This window comes from Emys orbicularis, chromosome 1, assembly GCF_028017835.1.
Source record: "Emys orbicularis isolate rEmyOrb1 chromosome 1, rEmyOrb1.hap1, whole genome shotgun sequence".
NCBI classification, from domain to species: Eukaryota; Metazoa; Chordata; order Testudines; family Emydidae; genus Emys; species Emys orbicularis.
In genome coordinates this window covers 116939957-116962052 of record NC_088683.1, presented here as the reverse complement: position 1 = coordinate 116962052, position 22096 = coordinate 116939957, and the positions used below count along the sequence as shown (strand labels likewise).

Sequence of the window (22096 nt, the reverse complement as noted above, 5' to 3'; positions counted from 1 at the left end):
GACATCATACCACATCTCTGCTTATTAGTTTAAGGGGAGAAAGGGTGCAGAGTATTGCTGGTCGTCTCTACTCTCCTCCAACAGACCTCAGGAGGGAAGAAAATAACATGAAACTTCTCTTGTTTCATGATTAAGAAGTCCCAGGCTGCTTGTTACTGCAAACTCTCCAATCACTGAATGTCTAATATTATTATTACAGTATTATCTCATTTATCCAGCTTCTGACTAAACAAAGTTCAGTCAGGTCACCTGGCAGCAAGAAGCACCATGCATTGCACTCTTATTCAAATCCTATTTTTCCAAAGTTTGCATCCAAAGGGATGCAATATACAAGATGTGAGACATGAAACCAATGTGGGGATGGGATTGGCAATAAAAACAATTCTTCTGTACACCAAGCGTCAACAGATGCTCATCAAGCTTAAAAGCTGATGTGATGGGAGTGTATTCTATTTATAAAACGAGTCCCAACTGCAAGCAAGCACACCAACAAAGCTTTGTATTCAGAGTCTGACAGACTGAGGGAGCCATGGCCCTCTCCCTGAAGGAACTGAGACAAAATATGCACTAATGCTAAAGAGATCCCCTTTAGGAACAGAACAGACCCAGCTGTTCCCTCAGTCAACAATCCCCTGCTATGAAAGAATGAAAAATGCAATGAGAACAACAGGACAGCAAAGAAAGGAGACTGGGTTGTAGTTACGTCAGGATCACTGAGTTCTGTGTGATTTAGTTTTGAGAATCAAAAATATAAGCTTCAGATGGTGAACTTAAAAAAAAAAAAAAAAAAAACCCACAAACCCAAACCTACGAAACATATGAGAGAAGAAAAAATAAAAATAAGATATCAGACTGACCTGAAAAGGTGAAGAATCCAGAATCTTTCACCTAGAATGTGCCTTCCAGCAGCAGTGCTAAATATGCTCCGCAGCAAAAGAGGACATCTCAAGCAATACTCCACAAAGGTCTATACAATATTAGTACACTATAAGAAGCAGCAATTCTTTTCAAACAGAGTTATATGATGGACCTAATTAGTGGGGTAGCAGCTTGAGGCGTAACTCCCTACAACAAGCCATTGTAAAGACTTAATGCTACAGAATGCCCTCTCCCCAAGTCCTATCCCTAGCATATGTATTGAGAACTGTACTGCTGCCTTAATTCAGATTAGATCTGTCAACAGCACATGGCTGGCTAGTCAAACATCTTCTAGTGAGAAATCTATTATGCCTAACGGCAGCTGCTCTGCCTGGATCAACAGCATCCAGATGGAGACCCTTATTCCCACAGCTCCTAGAGAACAGAAAATGTCCAGCTACACTGTAAAGGTATCTCTTCTGTTACCTAGAATTCAAGGCAGTGCCAAAGAAGTTTGGATTTACCGAGATGATTAGCAGAATGAATTTTGGATTTAAAGGACTTGTGCCCTTTACACTCACTTTCTCTGCAAGTGCTTCTTCCAGTGTGGTCAAGGCAGTGTCAGTGTTGGTGGTGTCAGCCTGCAGGGATTTTACTCGATCCTTCAAACTGCTCATCTGTTTTTCCTTGTCTCTTAACTGTTCCTGGAGATTTTCAATCTTAATTAAGAAAAGACAATTAAGAAGAGTATGAATGAACAAGTTTAATGGTATATAAAACTTTATAATATGTTCCTACAAGAAATATACAGCTGTTAAAACAGCAACATGAGTATTCAGTGTTTAGCAAAGGAAAATACAGTTTCAAAGTCACATGCAGGGATTTATCTCCTAGAATCCTATATCAAAACAGAAAATACAGTCAATGGTAAAGAATATGATTCAAGAATTAGAGGACAAGAACAGAGCACTTGAGGAGAGACGGAGCAATACTTTTAATATCTACGAAAGAGAACTCTGAGCAACAGCGCAGTGTAAAAATACTTTCAAAGTAACAATGTCAATGAAGGAAAGCAATTATTTGCAATCTTGGAAGATGGTAAGATTAGGTGTAATGTACTGAAAGAAAGGAAGGAAAAGTTTACTTTTGATACTCATGAAAATATTGTCACAGTAACTGGGAAACTGAATAAACTCCAAAAGGAGATGTTCAAAGAACCATCACTACAGATATCAAAGAACTGAACATCAGTGGGAATAATTTAGTGAGTAGCCTTGAGAAGTTCAAGAATTCTTTCTGAACATAAATGGGAGGCACTTGGCTACGTACTCCATCACCTAAAAGTTTAGAAGTTAGGGCAAAAAAGTTTACACAACCATTGTCCTCCCACCTCAAACACAAAACTCAAAATTAGCAGATCTCCTTGCCCATGAGACCATCTATACTAGGAAAACCATTTTTTTTTTTAAATGAGGGGAATTAAAGTATTAACAGTCAGTACGCATCTAAGTTTATACTTAAAATTTAAATATGAGCACAACACATATCACCTGAGGACATATTTTAAAGAGAGAAATACAGATATGAAAGGTTACAGTAATGTAACTTGCTGGAAACACAAGTATGAGAAAACTGGAGATTTCCCCTAATTTAAACTCCATTGTACAGATTAAGTCCTTATTAGCCTCTGCATGTAGCACTAGTGACACCTGGGGGTTAAACAGAATAAGCCTCAAAATGAACTCAAGAGGTTCTGAAAGAAAAGTTTCTCTTGATATGCTCTTACAGATGTCATTGCAGCTCAGCTTAGTCAGGTAACATCCTATACAGTGGTCCATGTGGCTGCTTTCAACCTCATGAGCTTTCAGAGTTCCATCAGCTGTCTAGAAAGATCGACTGTTTAAATATCCGATAATGAAAATATACTGCAAAGAGATGTGAGAGCTATTCTTAGATTCCTGTTTACTTCTGAAGGGGAAACACTTTGGGAAGCAAGATTCCAACAGGCGGGACAGACAGTGCAAACAGATGCTTTCTGCTCTGAGCAAGATACTGCAGGAGAGGCACAGCTAAGCAACTAAACACAGACATGTGTTAACCAGCTGGCCAAGGCGGCACACAAACTGAAAGGCATGTGTTCATTTGCATGAACTTAGTCTGACCAGGGTCATGTGACATCTCAGCCACACTATAACATTTGACTACTGCACCCCCTCATTACTGCAGAAACATCTATCTGCATTTACAGAAAGTGACTGAGTGCTACACTTAGTATGAACCTTATATTTCTAGGCAACAACAACAACAAAAATGGTTACTCACCTTCTCAAAACTGTTGTTAAGATGTGTTGCATGTGTCCATTACACTGTAGCTGGACTTCCAAGCTGTTCTCAAAGTGGTGGGGTTTCAAGTCTCATCGGAAGAGGGACTGTATGACTATTTCCCCCACATTTACTTCTTCCCTTGTGCAGCAGTAGGTGCTTAGTGTCTAGTAAGCATTGTGGATGGAAGAGCACATTGCTGCCCTACAAATATCCAGAATAAGGACATATCCCACAAATACTGAAAAGCTGAATGATCCCTTGTAGAGCATGCTGTCAGTTTCTCAGGAGGCATTATGCCCTTGGCAGCAAAACACAGTGATGTAGCTGATAATCCACTCTGATAGTTGTTTCAGAGTGGTAGCCATGTTAGTCTGTATCAGCAAAAACAACGAGGAGTCCTTGTGGCACCTTAGAGACTAACAAATTTATTTGGGCGTAAGCTTTTGTGGGCTAAAATCCACTTCATCAGATGCATGGAGTGAAAAATACAGTAAGCAGAATATATATTCTAGCACATAAAAAGATGGGAGTTGCCTTACCAAGTGTGTGTGGGGGGAGGGGGGATCAGTGCCAACGAGCCAATTCAATTAAGGTGGAAGTGGCCTATTCTCAATAGTTGACAAGAAGGGGTGAATAGGAAGGGAGGGGAAATTACTTTAGTAGTGTTAACGAGGCCAATGCAATCAAAGCAACCTATTTACAACAGCTGACAAGAAGGTGCGAGTATCAGTAGATGGAAAATTACTTTTTGTAGTGACCCATCCACTCCCAGTCTTTATTCAGGCCTAATTTGATGGTGTCCAGTTTGCAAATTAATTCCAGTTCTGCAGTTTCTTGTTGGAGTCTGTTTTTGAAGTTTTTTTGTTGAAGAATTGCCACGTTGAATAAGTCTGTTATTGAGTGTCCAGGGAGACACTTCAGTCTCCCTGGACACTCAATAACAGACTTAAATGTGCTCCCACCATTACCAAAATCATGCAAGGGAGAGACTCCCTCACATATGTTGTCTTGGCTCATCTTCCAGTTCAGAGATGACAATACCCTGTCCTGGACACATACAAGCTTATACAGATGGGAAACCTGAGGGTGATAGACTGACTTGAGCCAAGCTTGCATTGCTCTGCAATGGAACCTGGTATGAGGGATCACATATATGCATGCCACCATGTGACCTATAAGTCTGAGCCAGCTCCCCACTGTGGTTTGTGACTGATCTTTGAGCAATCTGCAGAGGGCTCATATAGTTTGGAATCTGGCATGAAGCAGAAGTCAAGTCCAGGATCACTCCAATGAACTCTATTTCTAGAGTTGATAATGCTGACTTGCCTTTGTTTTCAGGTCCAGGATGCTGAACAGTAAGATAGAGACCATTGTCCATTACACTATCAGACATCTGGAATGACCCAGAACCAAATCAACTGTCCAGGTAAAGATACATTTAGACATCTCTGTAGATTACTACCACTGCCATGCACTTGGTGAAAACCCTCAGTGCTGTTGACAGATCAGAGGACAGATAGGAAAAATCATTACCAATTCACCAACCACGAACCTTAGGAACCTCCTATGACCCGGGTGGACTGCCACATGGAAGTAGGCATCCTGTAAGTCAAGGGCAGTATACCAGTCTCTCAGATCTAGGGAAGTGATAGTAGTAGTGCAGGACACCACACAGAACTTAAACTTCTTGATGTATTTGTTTACGATCCAAAGATCTACATTGGGTCTGAGACCCCTTCTGGCTTTGGTCATTAGAAACTATTGGGAACAAACACCTGTGCCTTGATAAAGTGGAGACAATTCTATAACACCCAAAGAACACACAGTTTGCATTTCTTGTCCTCACACAGACTCACAAGTGGTGTCCCTGAAGGAGGACAGGGAAGGCAGATAGGAAAGGGGGACAGCAAATGCAAGGTATGTCTGATTCCACTGTGCTTAGCACCCATTTTTCTGAGGTGATGACGTGCCATGCGTGCAGGAAATGGGATAACCTATCTTGGAGGGGAGGGAAAGTGCCAGTAAGATCCACGTGAGTATGCTCTCCTCCACATAGAAGTCAAGCAGGGAAATTGAAGGCCTATGTTTGCCTGGAAGATGAGAATGAGGTGGTAGGGGATGGAGGCCTCCTTCTCTGAGACCTTGGCCTCCTTCTGAAATGATCAGCCTGACAGAAGAAGAAATATTGCTTCCTCAGCTGGTATTGAGGACAATACCTAGTTCTCTTCAGAGCAGATGTGTACAAACCTAAGGACTTTAGGACTGCTAGGGTCCTTTAGTGTATTAAACTTAATCTGTTTTGGATGAGAATAAGGCATAGCCCTTGAAAAGGAAATAAACTGTTTGCTGCACTTCCACAAGGATGACCAACAACTGCAACCAAGAGGAAGGACACATAGTCATTGCTACAGAGGGTCCTGTGGCACCTTTAAGACTAACAGAAGTATTGGGAGCATAAGCTTTCATGGGTAAGAACCTCACTTCTTCAGATGCAAGAAGTGAGGTTCTTACCCACAAAAGCTTATGCTCCCAAATACTTCTGTTAGTCTTAAAGGTGCCACAGGACCCTCTCTTGCTTTTTACAGATTCAGACTAACACGGCTACCCCTCTGATACTTGATAATCATTGCTGTTGACATAGCCCTGCCAGCAGAATCCTTCACCTCCAGGGAAGTTTACAAAGATGAACAGGAGACCAAATTACTTTCTGCAACAAGAGACTGGAACAGTGTTCCCTCTAATTTTTTAGATCCATGTGTGGAATGAATTTTGTTATGTGCACCAATATGGAGGTGATGTGTGCTGCATCACCTTCATATTGGTGCACATAACAAAATTCATGTGGTGGGGGTGGGGCTGAGGGGTTTGGAGTGTGGAAAGGAGCTCAGGGTTGGGGTGGGGGGGGATGAGGGCTCTGGCTGGAGGTGCGGGTTCTGGGGTGGGGCTGGGGATGAGGGTTTTGGGGTGTGGGAGGGGGCTCAGGGCTGGGGCAGAGGGTTGGGATGCAGGGGTGTGGGCTCTGGGGTGGGGCCGTGGATGAGGGGTTTGGGGTGCAAGCTGCCCCGGGGAGAGAGGACTCCCCCCCCCCCCCCCCAGCAGCTTGGGGCTGGGGTAGAGGCGCCTCTCCCTGGCCGCAGCAGCTCCGGCGGGGCTGGGCCAAGGGGAGAGGAGCCTCTCCCCTGGCTGTGGCAAGTCCGTGCTGGGGCCAGCGGGGAGGGGTGCCTCTCCCCCGGCCCTAGCAGGTCCATGCTGGGGCCAGTGGGAAGGGGCAGCTCTCCCCGCCACAGCCCTGAGCCCCTGCGCGGGGCTTAATAGGCAGCTGCACAGCCGCACAGCTGAAAGGGAAGTTAGGACTGGAAATGTTCCCTAGAGCTTTCTGGCAGCTTATTTGCAAGCTGTGATACTAAATAATCATATCTAACAATCCAACAAGGGATCAAGCTTTTTTGCCTCCTTTTCTTTGGGGGTAGCCTTAAGTCCAGCCCTGATGGCTTCTCTAATTCGGTTAGTGAGCCTGATGTAGGTAAAACTGTTCAAATGGAATCAGAGAAACCAGGGAAGTAGCTGGTCTTGACAATCCCTTGGAGGGCAATGGAGTGTATGGCTCAGGTCTGTGAGAATCAGTATGAGCCAGTACAAAGGAGTGGCAAGCTGGAGGGAGCATGCTTCCTTCAGTACTGAAATGACTGTGTAGGAGTCTCGTACTCTGGACTTTGAGGAACACGATACTGACTTCTTCTTATGCTTCTGAGGCCAGGATTGCTCCAGTGTTCTCTGGGCTCTCCTGTGGCTTCCATCTGCTGGTAAAGCTGGAAGAGCACTAGGCAGGGCTCACCAATGAGCTCCCCTTGGATGACCAAGGTGGCATAGATGCTGGTTTAAGGACAGTCTCTATAAGAATATATCGAAGGCCTCTTCCCACAGCATTTTAGTCCTAGTCTAAAAGCACCATCAGATCAAGCATCCGTCTCTTATGTGGCCCTCACCCAGGCACTGTAGACAGCATGAATGAGGGCCACTGACAAGCACAGGCTTTCAACAACCAGAACAAGGCTTGAAACCTGGGGACCTTGTCATAGGATCTCCCAGTATCAGGTGAGTTCCACCTGACTTAAAAAAAAAAAAAAAAGAACTGTGATGAAAAAGAAAAATAAGGAAGAAAATGCATCGAGTGAATGAAAAATATTACCACTAGGTAAGAATAAAATAAGAAACACAACTTTGTTCACAAGGAGTGAAGCTGTGATCACACAACACTGACTAGCTACCACAGAGGGTAAAAAGGAACTGAAGGAGGGGTCGGGCTGCTCTGTCCTTTATACCCTTTCTGTGAGGCTCATAAGGAGCCAGGAATGGGTGGGGCTGTCCCAACAAGGTGTTAGAGAAAAATTTCTGGCATCGAAGCACAACACACACATACACCTACAGCATAATGGACATATACAAGCACTTGAAAAAGAACTTTCTGTTCTTCCATTCTGCATGTTTTGCACATTTTGGCGAAATGAAGAAGCTGGTACTCATGCCTGGTAGGTATACCAGGTATATTTAATCAGCGTCTATCAAGTAGACCAATGGTGTCTCATTGTTTCCTTGTACTGCCCCTTCGGTCTATCTGTATCCATCTGCTGTTTCTTATCTTATACTTAGATTATAAGCTCTTTGGGGCAGGGACTGGCTTTAGTTCTGTGTTTGTACACAGTGCCTAGCACAACGGAGTGCTAGTCCATAAATAAAAAATAAATTAAATATTTAAACCATGTTAATAGCTATCCATCGGCAAAAGAAAACGTGCTGCAAACAGATCTGCTCTCTCCAGAGTCAAACAATGGCTGGTCCCTAATAAGGATGCATCCTTAAAAAAATTTTTTAAATGGCAAATAGCCACTTGATGGGCTTATGGAGGGAAACTAGATCCAATTCCACACATTCAATAACAAATTTCCCTTTTGAAATAGTATTCAATGAAAGTCTGGTTATCTTTATTCCAATCTTCCCCAAAACCTGAGCTGAAATGACATATACAGAAACAGAAGTTACAGGCTCTCCAAGACTGTGCATTCTCAAGGAAAAACTGGGCAAAAACATCCCTTGTTTCTGCCCACACAACTGCTCAACAGAATAAAAATTTACCATCATTCTCTACCTACTGGCTCCACAAGCAACATAACATACCCCCCGTCAAAGGATTGCACAATGTACACATTAAGGATATTTGCTTTCATCTTCCTTCCTCTCCATCCCACTAAAAATATTTGGTAAACAAATGACTATATAACCAACAGAAACAGACCAAGTACTCAAAACATGCTTCACACTTCATGTCCCCAACAAAGTATGAAACAGAATATGCTGGGGTCTACACACCTCCTTGGGAGATGGAAAGGGTTGGGGGCTTGCATCAGCAATTTGAACTGAGAAACAGTTTCACATGTAACAAGTTTACTCTAAAATGACCTCTCAACATAAGGAATGTAAATTTCTACCCTATATTTTCCAGACTGGAAAGAGAACAGAGATATCATTATCATTAGATTATCAAGAGCCTTAATTCCTACTGTAAATTCTAATTTTCCAAGGAAAAGACAGGAATTGATGAACAACTGATGCTGACTGGTAAGGTACATGCTGGAATCATCTGCTCTGCATACCAATTCCCTCATCGGTAAAGACTTATTGAAATCTTTCGTTTGGCTTTTTATCAACATTGCCAGTTGTCAGGCACTATGTTTCAACCTGGGGGATTTATTCCTAGTCAGGCAGAACTGATTTCTCTGCCTTTAAGGTCCTAATTGCTGGTGTTCCAAGGGCAAGGAGACTAGACCATTTCTTGCAAACACCTGAGAAAAATATCAGCCCAGGACTTAGAAGGGGCAGCATCTGACTCAATACTCATAGAATCTATGAAGTCTCCAACCTACAGGGTCTAAAGATTGTTCAGTGTAATACTACAGGTTGGCTAGAGACCAACCTGGACATAATGTTGAGCAGCTGCCAATAAGACCTCATTTGAAAGAATAAAATTAGAAGCAGGAGGAGTGGTTGCTCAAGCCCTTCTTTGCTTGCAAGATGTTTTAGTTGTCCCTTTTGTTGTATGTTCTGACAGAAAAGGAACATCTGGTACATTATGAATGCTATTAATTAGGCTGTTTGCCCAGGAGATCCTGGCACTGATGCATCTACTGCTAACTGCCAGATCACCAGATTCATTCCCATAAAAAGAAGTAGTCACACTCCGTTAGGCTCATTTTAGTCAGAACAGGGTTAATTCAGAGTCTTGGGGGCAGACTGATTTATTTTTTATTCCTAGAGGGAAGGGAAAAATGTAATTAAAGCTTGAGTTAAGATATATATATATATATATAAAACTTACAGCCAAAAAAAATCATTTACAAAAATGTTGTAGATTTTTTTTAAATCATTAGAAAGCCAGAAAATTCAAACTTAAGGTTAAATATAGCAAGGCTACGAAGGAAGCGAAGGGGGCGGGGGCGGGGGGGCGGTACGGGGGAGGGGCGGAGGTGGGATTCGGAAGAGATTTGGAGCAGCAAGGGGCAATAGAAAGGGTTTACTAGCCCAGTCCCCTATTCCTGGGAAGTGTGAAAGGAAAGTGGAGCTCAGCTGGCAGACCCCAAGTTTTAGAGGCAGAACCCTATAAAGCCCCTCCACAATGGGTAAATTTTCACTATGCCGCATGGCAGCATAGGGAAATCTTGCCCACTGAGGGGGAGACTTCCCTGCGTTTCAGACTATAATAGGCAGGACTAAAGTCCAGCTGGCTTTTAAAACAAAAGAATGGTAGAGGCCCTATTCCTCAAGGTACATACATACATGAGAATATAGGGCTGTGCTATCCTTTGGCAGACTCCCAAAGATTTTGAATCACAGCAAGCAACAATATGACCAGGGGAAATTATGTTTACACCTACTAACCTCCAGAAACCTATCAAGGATAAGGGGAAAATCTTAAGATGGGTACTGGAGTCATGGAGGAGGAAAGGGATTCAGAGGACAAGTTGTGGGATGTGGGAGAAGAAAAATGGGGATAGAAAGGGAGCAAACACATTTTTGGAAATTCTGCAAACACATGTGGATTGCTTAAACTCCACATATTCACTTGGCCTCACCATTTTTGCCTCCGGAGAAGGTTAAGAGATCTGCACAGAGGAGGGCACCTTTCCTGCACAATTCATAAAGCTCTGATTGTGAGTGGAAGTGACACTCTTTATGCTGCCTCTTGCAGTAAGGCTCACCCAGTTTCTGCTTTATCTTTGGCCACTAGAGCCACTGTAGGTCTCCTGCTTTCTCCCCTCATGACCTCTGACCAAACATAGGATCCCTTCCTACAAACCTCTTAAGGTCTCTTGGAGAAGAAACCTGCTCCTTTGGACCTTACTGTATACAGAAATGTAATCTGTGAGTACACTGAGACTTTATAGCTGCCTGGAAATCTTTGTAAAAACTATGACAACACCCCAGCAAAATTCCAAAAGAAAACTAGAAATGCCACCAAGCTTTACAAGTCCCCTAGATCCTTAAATGCTGTTCCAGAGCTTAAGTAAGTAACATCACCTCTCTGTGCCTCAGTGTCATCATCTGTAAAATGGGGATAATGACATTTACTTCCTTTGAAAGGTACTTTGGGATCTACAGTTGCTTTGAAAACTACTATGTAAGAGCTAGATATTATTAGAGACAGAGTACTTTTAAATGTGGTTTTCAGATTCTCATATATAGTTTTAGTGCACTAGATCTCAAGTCTTCCTACACAACCTCATCTGAAGTCTTTTGGACAGACTGTTTGGTATCTAAAACATGGCAGAAAAGTGTTTAAAAAAGGGTTTAATCACAGTTTGAACAGTCTTCTATGGCCATTATCTTCAAAACTGTTTGTTCCAGTAACCACAAATTTGATCAAAAATAGTATAGTGCCCACAGACCACACTTGTCATATTTGAAGCTGCACTAACTTTTATTGGGGCTTTTATATCGAGAGCAGTGGGCATATAACCAAAAAAAAAAGAAAAAGAAAAAAAAAAGTCTGCCTTATTTATGGTCTGGAATAGCTAGCACCACTCCATAATTAAAAAGGAATTAGGGTTTCACTGACAGATTGCATCTTTCAGTTGAAAACAAATACTTAAGATAACTCATTCCTTCTCTCCTAGGCTGGCAGAGGCTAGTGCAATGGAGAAACAATATGTTGAATGTATGAAGGTAAAGTGGGCAGAGAGTATCTTATGTCACTTCGTAGCTATCACTCTGACTGCTTTATGAGTATTAAGATTAAAACAGAAGCTACTTCCAGGAGACTCATGTAGAAGAACAGTTGCTGAAACACTGCACCGAAACATGAGGATAAAGAAGTACTTCGCAATCCATTAACAACTTAGCAGGATGTTAATCGTCATCATCTGCCAGGGCTAAACATTTTTGAATCAGCAGGCCTGGACAACTTGCACCCAAGAGTCCTAAAAGAGTTGGTTGAGGAGTCTCTGGCTCACTGATGTTAATTTTTAATAAATCATGGAATACCGAGAACATTCAAGAAGACTGGAGGAGAGCTAATGTGCCAGTATTCAAAAAGGACAAGTGTGATAACCCAGGTAACTATAAATCAGTTATCCTGACATCAAGCATAGGCATAACAACAGAAAAGCTAATAAGGGATTCAATCAATAAAGAATTGAAGGACAGAAATATAATTCATTACAGTCAACATGGTTTTATGGAAAATCAGTCTTGTTAAAAGAAACCAGATTTAATTAAAAAAAAATTAGATTACAAGTTGGTTGACAAAGATAACTGCATAGATGTAATATATTTAGACTTTGGTATGATGTTTGACTTAATACCACATGACTTTTTCATTTAAAAATCAGCACTATAAAATATCAATAGAGCACACAAGAAGTGTATTAATAACTTAACGGGTAGATCTCAAGAAGTAGCTGTCAATGGGGAATCATTGAATGAGGGTGTTTCTAGTGAGGTTCCATAGGGATTGCTTTTAGGCCTGATGCTATTCAACATTTTCATCCATGATCTGGAAATAAATATAAAATCACTGGTGATAAAATTTATAGCTTACACATATTGGTGGAGTGGTAAATAATGATGAGGAAAGTGGCAGTCAGTCATACAGAGCCACTTGGAGCACTTGGAAACCTGGGCCCATTCAAAGAAGATGCATTTTAATACAGCCAAAGGCAAAGTTTTGTATCTAGGAGTAAGGAATGGAAGTTATATCTACAGAATAGAGGACTGTATACTGGAAAACAGTGACTATGAAAAGGATTTAGGGGTCATAATGGACAGGAAACTCAACAAGCACTTTTCCTGAAGCAAAAAGGGCTGATGCAATCCTTGGGTGTATAAACAGGGTGAGTAAAGTAAGTATGAGAAGGGAACTGATTTTATCTCTGTACATTGCATTGAGAAATTTTATGGACAATGATAAAGCACAATTGGATGACCTTGCTTTTGCTGACAACATTTGTCCTGCTTAGTTCAACACATCCCTTACTGGAAGGAAGACTCAGTTTTTTGCAGATGAGCAAAACAAGTTGGTTTGTTCATCAACAAGGGGAAGACAAAATATATGGCTAACACTGTCCCAAGGTAACCTTTGAGTGGTATGTCATTTTTACCTATCTAGGGAGTGAGATGTGCAATGATGGTGCCACCATGCTAAATGTCAAGCAACAAATATCAAAAGCAGCAATTTCCATAAACTTGAAAGGATTTGGAAAAGTAGCATGATTAAAAATTCATATTTTTGTGCCAGAGCCAAACAGAATCATATCTGTCCTCCTTTATGGAGCAAAGTCATGGAAATCTACAACAGAAATTGATAAGAAGATCAACTCATTCCAAAGTAAATGTCTGTGGAAGATATCCAGAATCCACTGGAAAGAATTTCTTGCAACATCAGAAATTATAAGTAGAACAAACCAATTTAAAGCATCAAATATGGTAAGGAGACAACAATGGACCTATTTATAACATGCTTTAAAGAGGCCACCAACATGACTTCCACAGCAAGTGATAATATGAATACCACCTGGAAAGAGGGGTAAGGTAGAGAAATATTATGGAGAACAAAAAAGAAAGAAGCCAGATCCATCAGCATGACAATCTGATGCCCGAACAGACCAGCACAAGACCAAAAAAAAAAAAAAAGGCAGAAATGGTGGACACCCTATACATCTCAGGGTATAGGAGGATTACAGTGGTATAAGTACCTTCATAGGAAGAAACACACACTTACTGTAGGGCCCTGGAATTTACATCCTCTTGTTGAAGCAGTATGATTTTTAATACTTTTTCAATTTTGGGTGGTTTTATGCAATTCCCCCTCCCCCACCCACAATTTGGTAAACAGTGTTTAGATTATATGGCAAGATTCAGTTGGATTTAATAAACTCAATAAGCTTCTTTACTTTGCATACAATCTGCTGGTGCTGAGTGCCATTAAAGAGTTGCCAAATTATGCCACAGGGATAACTCCACTTCCATGATGTATACAGGGATTACTTTTGTCTATCAGTTAACTTTGCAAACCAATCTGGGATCCTTTGGGATTTGAGGCACTAAAATGGAAAATACCATTAAATGGAAGATACCTGATCTTTCCTTTCCCTCATTCCAAATCCCTCAGGCCAGGTCAACTGCTCTAGATAGTAGTGGTCAATTATTCAGTGTAGGTCACAAACAAAATGATAAGCTTGTTCAATTCATCTCAATTATTCTATCTAGGGCCAGGATATTGTATTTTAATTTTACCTATTTTTTCCCCTTGGAAGTGAGCTCTTCTCCTTCTACCACCACACCCACTTTATTTTAAAGGTGTTCATTACCAAAGACTCGTTTGAATTTTGTTTTAAAACAGAAAGTCCAAAAGAAAGTAAATAAACCTACAAGAAAACCCCAACCAAAGCAGCATCATGTAAAGGCACTTAAGACAGCCAAAGTACTATATTTAAAAAATTGACTGCTATTCTAGTAAGCACCCGTGTCTTATTAAAATCATTACTCAAGACTCCCTCTACAGGTTAAAAGAGAATATGGTCTCAAGATGTTGCTATCATCCTGGAATTCCACCACCTTTGAGGTATTAGGTAGGGAATGCTGGATCTCTCCAGAGAACTTTGGAACTACCTTGACATTGACAAACCCAGCATAGCAAGATGCTAGTAATGCTTCTATCAAGTTTGGCGTATACAACTTTTTGAAATCAAAAAAAGGTCTAGGGTGATGTTTGAGGGGGAAAGGGGTTTGAGATGGGGAAGCTTCACAATGCAACAATACACCACACACAATGCATACCCAGCTGCTGCTTGGCCCTTTGTCGAAGATAAAAATTAGTTTCCAAAAAATATTGATAGCACCAGAAAGAGGATCTGTTCTTGCTTTTTCATGGGTATGAATGTGTCCTTTTCACTCTTACTCTTATGATCCCATATACAGTAACTCCTCGCTTAACGTTGTAGTTATGTTCCTGAAAAATGCAACTAAGTGAAACGATGTTAAGTGAATCCAATTTCCCCATAATAATTAATGTAAATAGGGGGGGTTAGATTCCAGGGAAATTTTTTTCATCAGACAAAAAACTATATATTATATAGATATACACACAGTATACGTTTTAAACAATTTAATACTGTTCACAGCTATGATGATTGTGACGCTTGGTTGAGGTGGTGAAGTTAGAGGGTGGGCTATTTCCCAGGGAATGCCTTACTGCTAAATGATGCACTAGCACTTGGCTGAGCCCCTAAGGGTTAACACATTGTTGTTAATGTAGCCTCTCACACAAGGCAGGGGAAAAACATAGCAGCCAGGGACAGACACACACCTTGTGTGCGGGAGAGAGAGAGAGAGAGAGAAAGAGAGAGAGAGAGAGATGCACACTGCCCCTTTAAGTAAGCTGACCCACTCTTAAGTGCATTGTCTTTTTAAGTGGATCAGGAAGTTGAGACAGCAGCTGCTGCCCCAAGCGCTCTCTCTCTCTCTGTCCGTGTCCCCTCCCTGCTCTATATGTAGAAGGGGTAAGTGGGGTGCATGAGTAGGGGGAGGGGGACACCCTGACATTGCCCCCCCCCCTTTCTTTCCCCCCTGCACAGTAAGCAGGAGTCTCCAAGGCAGAGGGCAGGAGCAGCACATGGCAGTGGGGGGAGAGAGGGACAGCTGAACTGCAGATTGATAGCCTGCAATTGCTAGCCTGCTGGGCGGCTGTAGCACAGGGAACTTAGGGGAGCGGGGAGCTGATGGGGGGCTGCCGGTCCACCCTGTTACAAGCCCCCACCAGCTAGCTGCAACGGGCTGCTCTTCCTGCAAGCAGTGGACAAAGCTGGCGGCTGCCAAACGACGTTAGAAGGGAGCACTGCACAACTTTAAACGAGCATGTTCCCTAATTGATCAGCAATGTAACAACGAAACAACGTTAACCGGGACGACTTTAAGTGAGCAGTTACTGTATACAGAAACTGCCATGAAACTAGCATGAAGTTCTAAAATATTTCAGTTTACAAGTAAGGCATTTTAGCTACACAGCTTATAGGTCATTCACTGGCCAAGAATTTCTGATTGAACTCTCTACAGAAAAACATACTCAGACATGTATGTAGCTGTTATTGTATAAAAAAAAAGTTCACAGACCAAGGAAAAGGAGCATAAACAAGAAGGCTAGCAATTACTGACAAATGATATAGTTAAGTATACAATACAGGTCTGGTTCTTGAAGCTAACCTCACCTTGGTATCTGTTCTACAAGACTGACCCTCACAACTTGAAAAGTGAGAAAGAAGGAGGAAGAAGAGACGCTGCTACATCAGAGTTTGATTTAATGACCTCTTCAGATGATTAATTATTTCGTGCCTTTGGTGCTGCAGCTAACAGACAGCTGGCATGGATCCAAAATGCCATTCTCCACTCTACATCTTTTCACAGGTGAGGATATTTTGCAAACATATTCATGTCAAATTTAAAAACAGTTCATTTAAGTTTACAAATCCTCTTTAAAGAACTTTTTTCCTCTTTGTTTACTTCATACCCTACTTTCCTCTGCATACTTACCACTTTTAATAATGTGTAACGACGAGTCAAACAGACCCACTAAGACCCGTCACAAGCACTGAAACAACTGGATTGCAATTATGGTATCTTCAGAATAGTCAAGAATCTTTTCTCCATTGTGTTATCTCCCACTTCAAAGTGAAATTAGAATTTAAAAAGTACTACCCTCTCCACTCTGTGGAGCACTGCATTTCTGTCCCCAGAGGATCTCATTGCTGGATTTTAAAACCAAATTCTCAGAGTTTTATCATCACAACCACAATCCTTCTATCCCACCAACTAGTGTCTCCTTCAAAACCTTTTTTAACAAGGTCCCATCAGTCAGAGGTGTCAGTTTTGGGATACTGAGAAGCATTTCTTCCTCAGAAGGATCTAAATAGCCTTTGGAGTACTCCAAACCACCACTAACAAAAGAAGTGAGATCTCAAAACTGGGAATTGCATTCTGATCTGACAACTTCAGGATTTGGGGGGGGGGGCACCAATCTAGATTTCCTTGAGTATTGCCACAGTACTTCATAGCATTTGCTTAGAATACATACAAATTAGGAATGAGTTAAATACCTAGAAAGAAAGAAATTGGATTAAAAAAAACTATTCTGACATGGTTCAATCATAAGACTTGAGAACTGCCATACCAGGTCAGACCAATGATCTATCTATATCTAGAGCAGTATTTGTCTCGGACAGTGGTCAATACCAGAAGCTTCAGAGGAAGGTAAAACATGTAAAACATGAGGGGAAGAGGTGGGGTGTTTCTTTCAAACCACAAGAAGTTAATGGATGGCTTATCTCCTGAAACATGAAGGTTTGAATTTGAATGTTTAACCTATGGTATCTAATGCTGAATCTTATTAAGTTCTCTGCCTCATCAATAATTTTTGGCAGTTCACTTCTCAGGTTGATTGTGCAATGTGTGAACAAAAATATTCTCAGTTTCAGATTTTTTAATCTTTAAACTTCTTGTTTTCATACCATGAGAACAATTTACTAGACTGGGGTGAGGGGACGGGGGTTTCCTAACTTGTCCAGAGGCAGATAAGACTTCAAATTCGGTTGTCTGACAAGAAAATATAGCTGTCCCAATTTCTGTGCTGAGGCTCTTCTCTCAAATAAATTAAAATAAAATGTTGCAGCTTTAACTATCTAAACTCATCTCTCTGCATTCTGTTGATTGGTAAATTGTACCACGATTTCTCATTTTTGTTTTCTTGTATATTACTAACCTTATAAGTAGAGCTGTCAAGCGATGAAAAAAATTAATCGTGATTAATCGCACTGTTAAACAATAAGAGAATACCATTTATTTAAATATTTTTGGATGTTTTCTACATTTTCAAATATATTGATTTCAATTACCACATAGAATACAAAAAGTACAGTGCTCACTTATTATGATTTTTATTACAAATATTTGCACAGTAAAAAAAAGAAATAGTATTTTTCAATTCACCCAATACAAATAATGTAGTGCAATCTCTATCATGAAAGTTGAACTTACAAATGTAGAATTATGTACAAAAAAATAAGTGCACACAAAAATAAAACAATGTAAAATTTTAGAGCCTGCATGTCCACTCAGTCCTACTTCTTGTTCAGCCAATCGCTCAGACAAACAAGTTTGTTCACATTTGCAGGAGATAATGCTGTCCGCTTCTTGTTTACAGTGTTACCTGAAAGTGACAACAGGTGTTTGTAGGTACAGTTGTAGCCGGCATCGCAAGATATTTATGTGCCAGATTCTCTAAAGATTCATATGTCCCTTCATGCTACAACCACGCTTCCAGAGGACATGCATCCATGCCGATGACTGGTTCTGCTCGATAACGATCAAAAGCAGAGCGGAGCAATGCATATTCATTTTCATCATCTGAGTCAGAGGCCACCAGCAGAAGGTTGATTTTCTTTTTTGGTGGTTTGGGTTCTGTAGTTTCCGCATCGGAGTGTTGTTCTTTTAAGACTTCTGAAAGCATACTCCAGACCTCGTCCCTCTCAGATTTTGGAAGGCACTTCAGATTCTTAAATCTTGTGTCGAGTGCTGTAGCTATCTTTAGAAATCTCACATTGGTACCTTCTTTGCGTTTTGTCAAATCTGAAGTGAAAGTGTTCTTAAAACAAACAACATGTGCTGGGTCATCATCCGAGACTGCTATAACATGAAATATATGGGAGAATGTGGGTAAAACAGAGCAGGAGACATACAATTCTCCCCCAAGGAGTGCAAACACAAATTTAATTAACGTATTTTTTTTAACGAGCGTCATAGGCATGGAAGCATGTCCTCTGGAATCATGGCCGAAGCATGAAGGGGCATACGAATGTTTAGCACAACTGGGACATAAATTCCTTGCAATGCCACCTACAAAAGTGCCATGTAAATGTCTCTTCTCATTTTCAGGTAACATTGTAAATAAGAAGCAGGCAGCATTATGTCCCGTAAATGTAAACAAACTTGTTTGTCTTAATGATTGGCTGAACAAGAAGTAGGACTGAATGGGCTTGTGGGCTCTAAAGTTTTACATTAGGTTTTTCTTTGAGTGCAATTATGTAACAAAAAATTCTACATTTGTAAGTTGCACTTTCTTGATAAAGATATTGCATTATGGTACTTGTATGAAATTAATTGAAAAACACTTTCTTTATCATTTTTACAGTGCAAATATTTGTAATAAAAAATAGTGTAAAGTGAGCATTCTACACTTTGTATTGTGTTGTAACTCAAATCAATATATTTGAAAATGTAGAAAAGCATCCAAAAATATTAAACAATAGAATACCAATTGAAATTTATTAACAGTGCAATAAATTGTGATTAATTTTTTTGAGTTAATCGCGTGAGTTAACTGTGATTAATCAACAGCCCTACTTATAAGTTCAGGTTTGCCTTACTTTGTAGAAATTAAATTCCCAGATACTGAGAATCAGCACTGAGCCCATTGCAATAATTTATTTTATATGTTATTATAAATGATAATACTTAAAACGATAATTTTCATTAATATCCATTTGGCTTGAAATCCAGATCTAGTCACACTGAATAGCACTAGACTAGTCCTCCATTAGTGCTGCCTGCTGATGCTATTGAGTGCTAATTGTGACTGTGTCTTTGAATGTTATGTTCCTGGCACCCATTAAAGCCAGTAGGAAATGGCATGATAGAGCTAGAAAGTAGTTTCACTTGGGGCATTCAACCATATCTGAGTCAAGCTCTGGAAGGTACTTTGCTAATGTGTGTGTATGGGCTTGTTTTGGCTAAGCTTAAAGCAGAAAAACCACATTCTACCACTGCAGCACAACAAGATAATGAGGAACAATATTTCCACCAAGATCAATATATCCTGAAAGGAGGTGATCTCGTGAATAAACATGCATGTGCACTGTCATTTCATACGAGTTTGGTGTTATTTAAATGTTATTTTAGAGAATCAGTAACAAAGGACACTCTCTTTTCCTTCTTAATCAGTACCTGTGTAAAGTGGTCTAGCAGATTGTCAACTTGTACGATGTGGTAATGGGGCTATTTTTTCCTCTGTGTTTTTATTTTAAATCTGGATGGGATGGAGCATTTGCAAATATGAGAGGTGTATGAGACAGAAGGGATAAAATTCCTTAAGAAAATCTGATTTCACATTAGCTCAGTCTATCTGGCCCTCAGGTCCTTGATAAATGTATGACTGTACCTCACTAAGCCTCTGAAAACACTATACGGGTGTGGAGGCTTCATGTGTGATGCACAGAAACATAGAAATCACAGGATGCAGAGCTTTGCCACAAAAGGCACATTACTTGTCTTTTTCTTGGCCTTTCCCAGTTTGAGAAACTAGGTTAAGCCAGAATCACCTCATGGTGGATATTACCCCTATTTTGTGGAAGCCAAATTAACTGGGAAGAGAGAATTCTGGAACTGGAAAAAGCAGCTCAGCCCTTTTGTTCATCATTCTGCACGGAGCAGGGTGAGACTAGGGTGCTCAGAAGATGATCAAGGACTAGCATTATAAAATTTATGCTATTTCATTTTTAAATGTGTGAAGTGAAAAAAACACTAACCTGTGAATTGAGCTTGTTCACTTGGAGAAACACAAAGAAAAGAGTTCCAATGTTTGTTATTGTCAGGGAAATACCCTACATTCCACATCAAATTTGGTCCTGTGTAGAGACAGGAATGGCAGTGCTCTTTTCCTACATTGCCTTTGATGTCACTCACCATTTAGAGGATGAATACTGCCCTATAAATAAGTAACTGCTATAATAATTCAGCTCAGATATGCATGTAGCATGGCACTTCACCCCACCAACTCATTATGGTACAGGGAGCACTAAGAATAGGCTGAGAGCAGGAAAGTTTTAGCTCACCAAAAGGAGTACTACAGATAAAAGAGGAGTTTGGCAAGCAAAGAAAGAACCCAGATACAGGATAGACGGAGGATATCAAGAAGGCATAGAATGAAAGCACAGAGGATTTGGGCCTGAATACAAAGGGAACGCTAATGACAAATTAAACTTTCATCTACATCATCATTTAGAATCAGTCAAGCAGGAAGCAGTACAATTTTAACACAGATTCTAAATGAGGCTCAGATTCAAACACTCAATTACATTTTCTAAGTCAGTGATTTATTACAAAGATAAGAAATGTACTGTAACATAAAACCATATTAAACCACAGGGGAGTGCCTGAGGGAGGAGGGGAACTTTACTAATCCCATTGTAAGCCCTGCACAGCCAGCTGCTATTGTCCTGTTTCATGCCCTAGGCATAAAAAAATACAAGGGGGAAGGGAGGAGATACACAAGTACACTGTAAATATTGAACTCTAGAATACACATGCTATGTTAACTATCAGCTATCACTAATACTGTGGGGTCACTTCAGAGCACAGTGTCAGGAAACCGAAAGAAAACTACAACCAACTTCACTAGTAGTCTCTGCTTGGAAGGAATTTGGGAACATATATACATTACGTTATTTCTGTAGTTTGAAAATCTATTTTCCATTTTACACCAAGCACTGTACCACCCAAATCATCACTGCAGTGTCTACTGAAAATTAGTTGCAAAGTAAATAGTTAAAAACTGAGTACCTACAAAATAAGAGGGGAAAATAAAAATGTTACTAAAGCTAATGTTAAAAAAATTATATAATACATAGGTTGAGAAACGAGGGTCTGTACATCTAGGTATAGTGCTTAGATTATCCACAAATACAAAGTTTGTTTTTAAAGTCATAAAAGATACATATAGTGCATAATCAGCAAGAACCCAAATTTAGGTGAATGAATTTAAGAATACAGTTTAGATATTTAGCATCCATGCATTCGAATACATTACTCATGAAAAAAGTTATACAGAGAGTTGCTGGCGGAAAGCAAAATATATCAGTGAGTGAAGACTGTGCCTCAATAACTGAGAATTTAGGATAGGTTATCCATTTAGAGAAAAAAAACAACAACAGTCCATCAGGAAAGTATTTGAGTTACTTTCCTGACTGCGCTTCCTCCTGATATTGCCGATGTCAGGTGATGTGTTCTATGTAGATGTCCCTCAACCACCTGATGGCATCCGACACCATGAGTTGCCACATCAGCCAAGTGTAGCGTTGACCAACTCCACATTCTCTCAGCACTCGTTTGTTACCGGGGTCCCATGCGCCCAGGGCTCTGACGATCAGTGCGTGAGTTTGGACCTCGTAGCCCCTAGCCCTCAGGGCGTCAGCAAGAGGGGCGTATTTCTCCAGCTTTCAAGATCAGGCATCGTGGAAAGCCAGGGTCCTGTTCTCGAAGGGCACTGTGACGTCCACCATGATGATCTTCTTCCGGTCCTCGTTGGTGATGACGATGT

At 40.7% G+C, this 22096-nt stretch overlaps 1 protein-coding gene across 1 annotated transcript in view; it reads right to left on the bottom strand.

Annotated features, from left to right (window-relative positions):
- ERC1 (ELKS/RAB6-interacting/CAST family member 1) overlaps window positions 1–22096 on the bottom strand; it is a 569800-nt gene that overhangs the window by 366780 nt on the left and 180924 nt on the right. The window contains exon 9 of the mRNA XM_065406940.1: window positions 1440–1577. Within this exon, the coding sequence (XP_065263012.1) occupies window positions 1440–1577 (138 nt within the window). The remainder of the gene's footprint in view (window positions 1–1439; window positions 1578–22096) is intronic.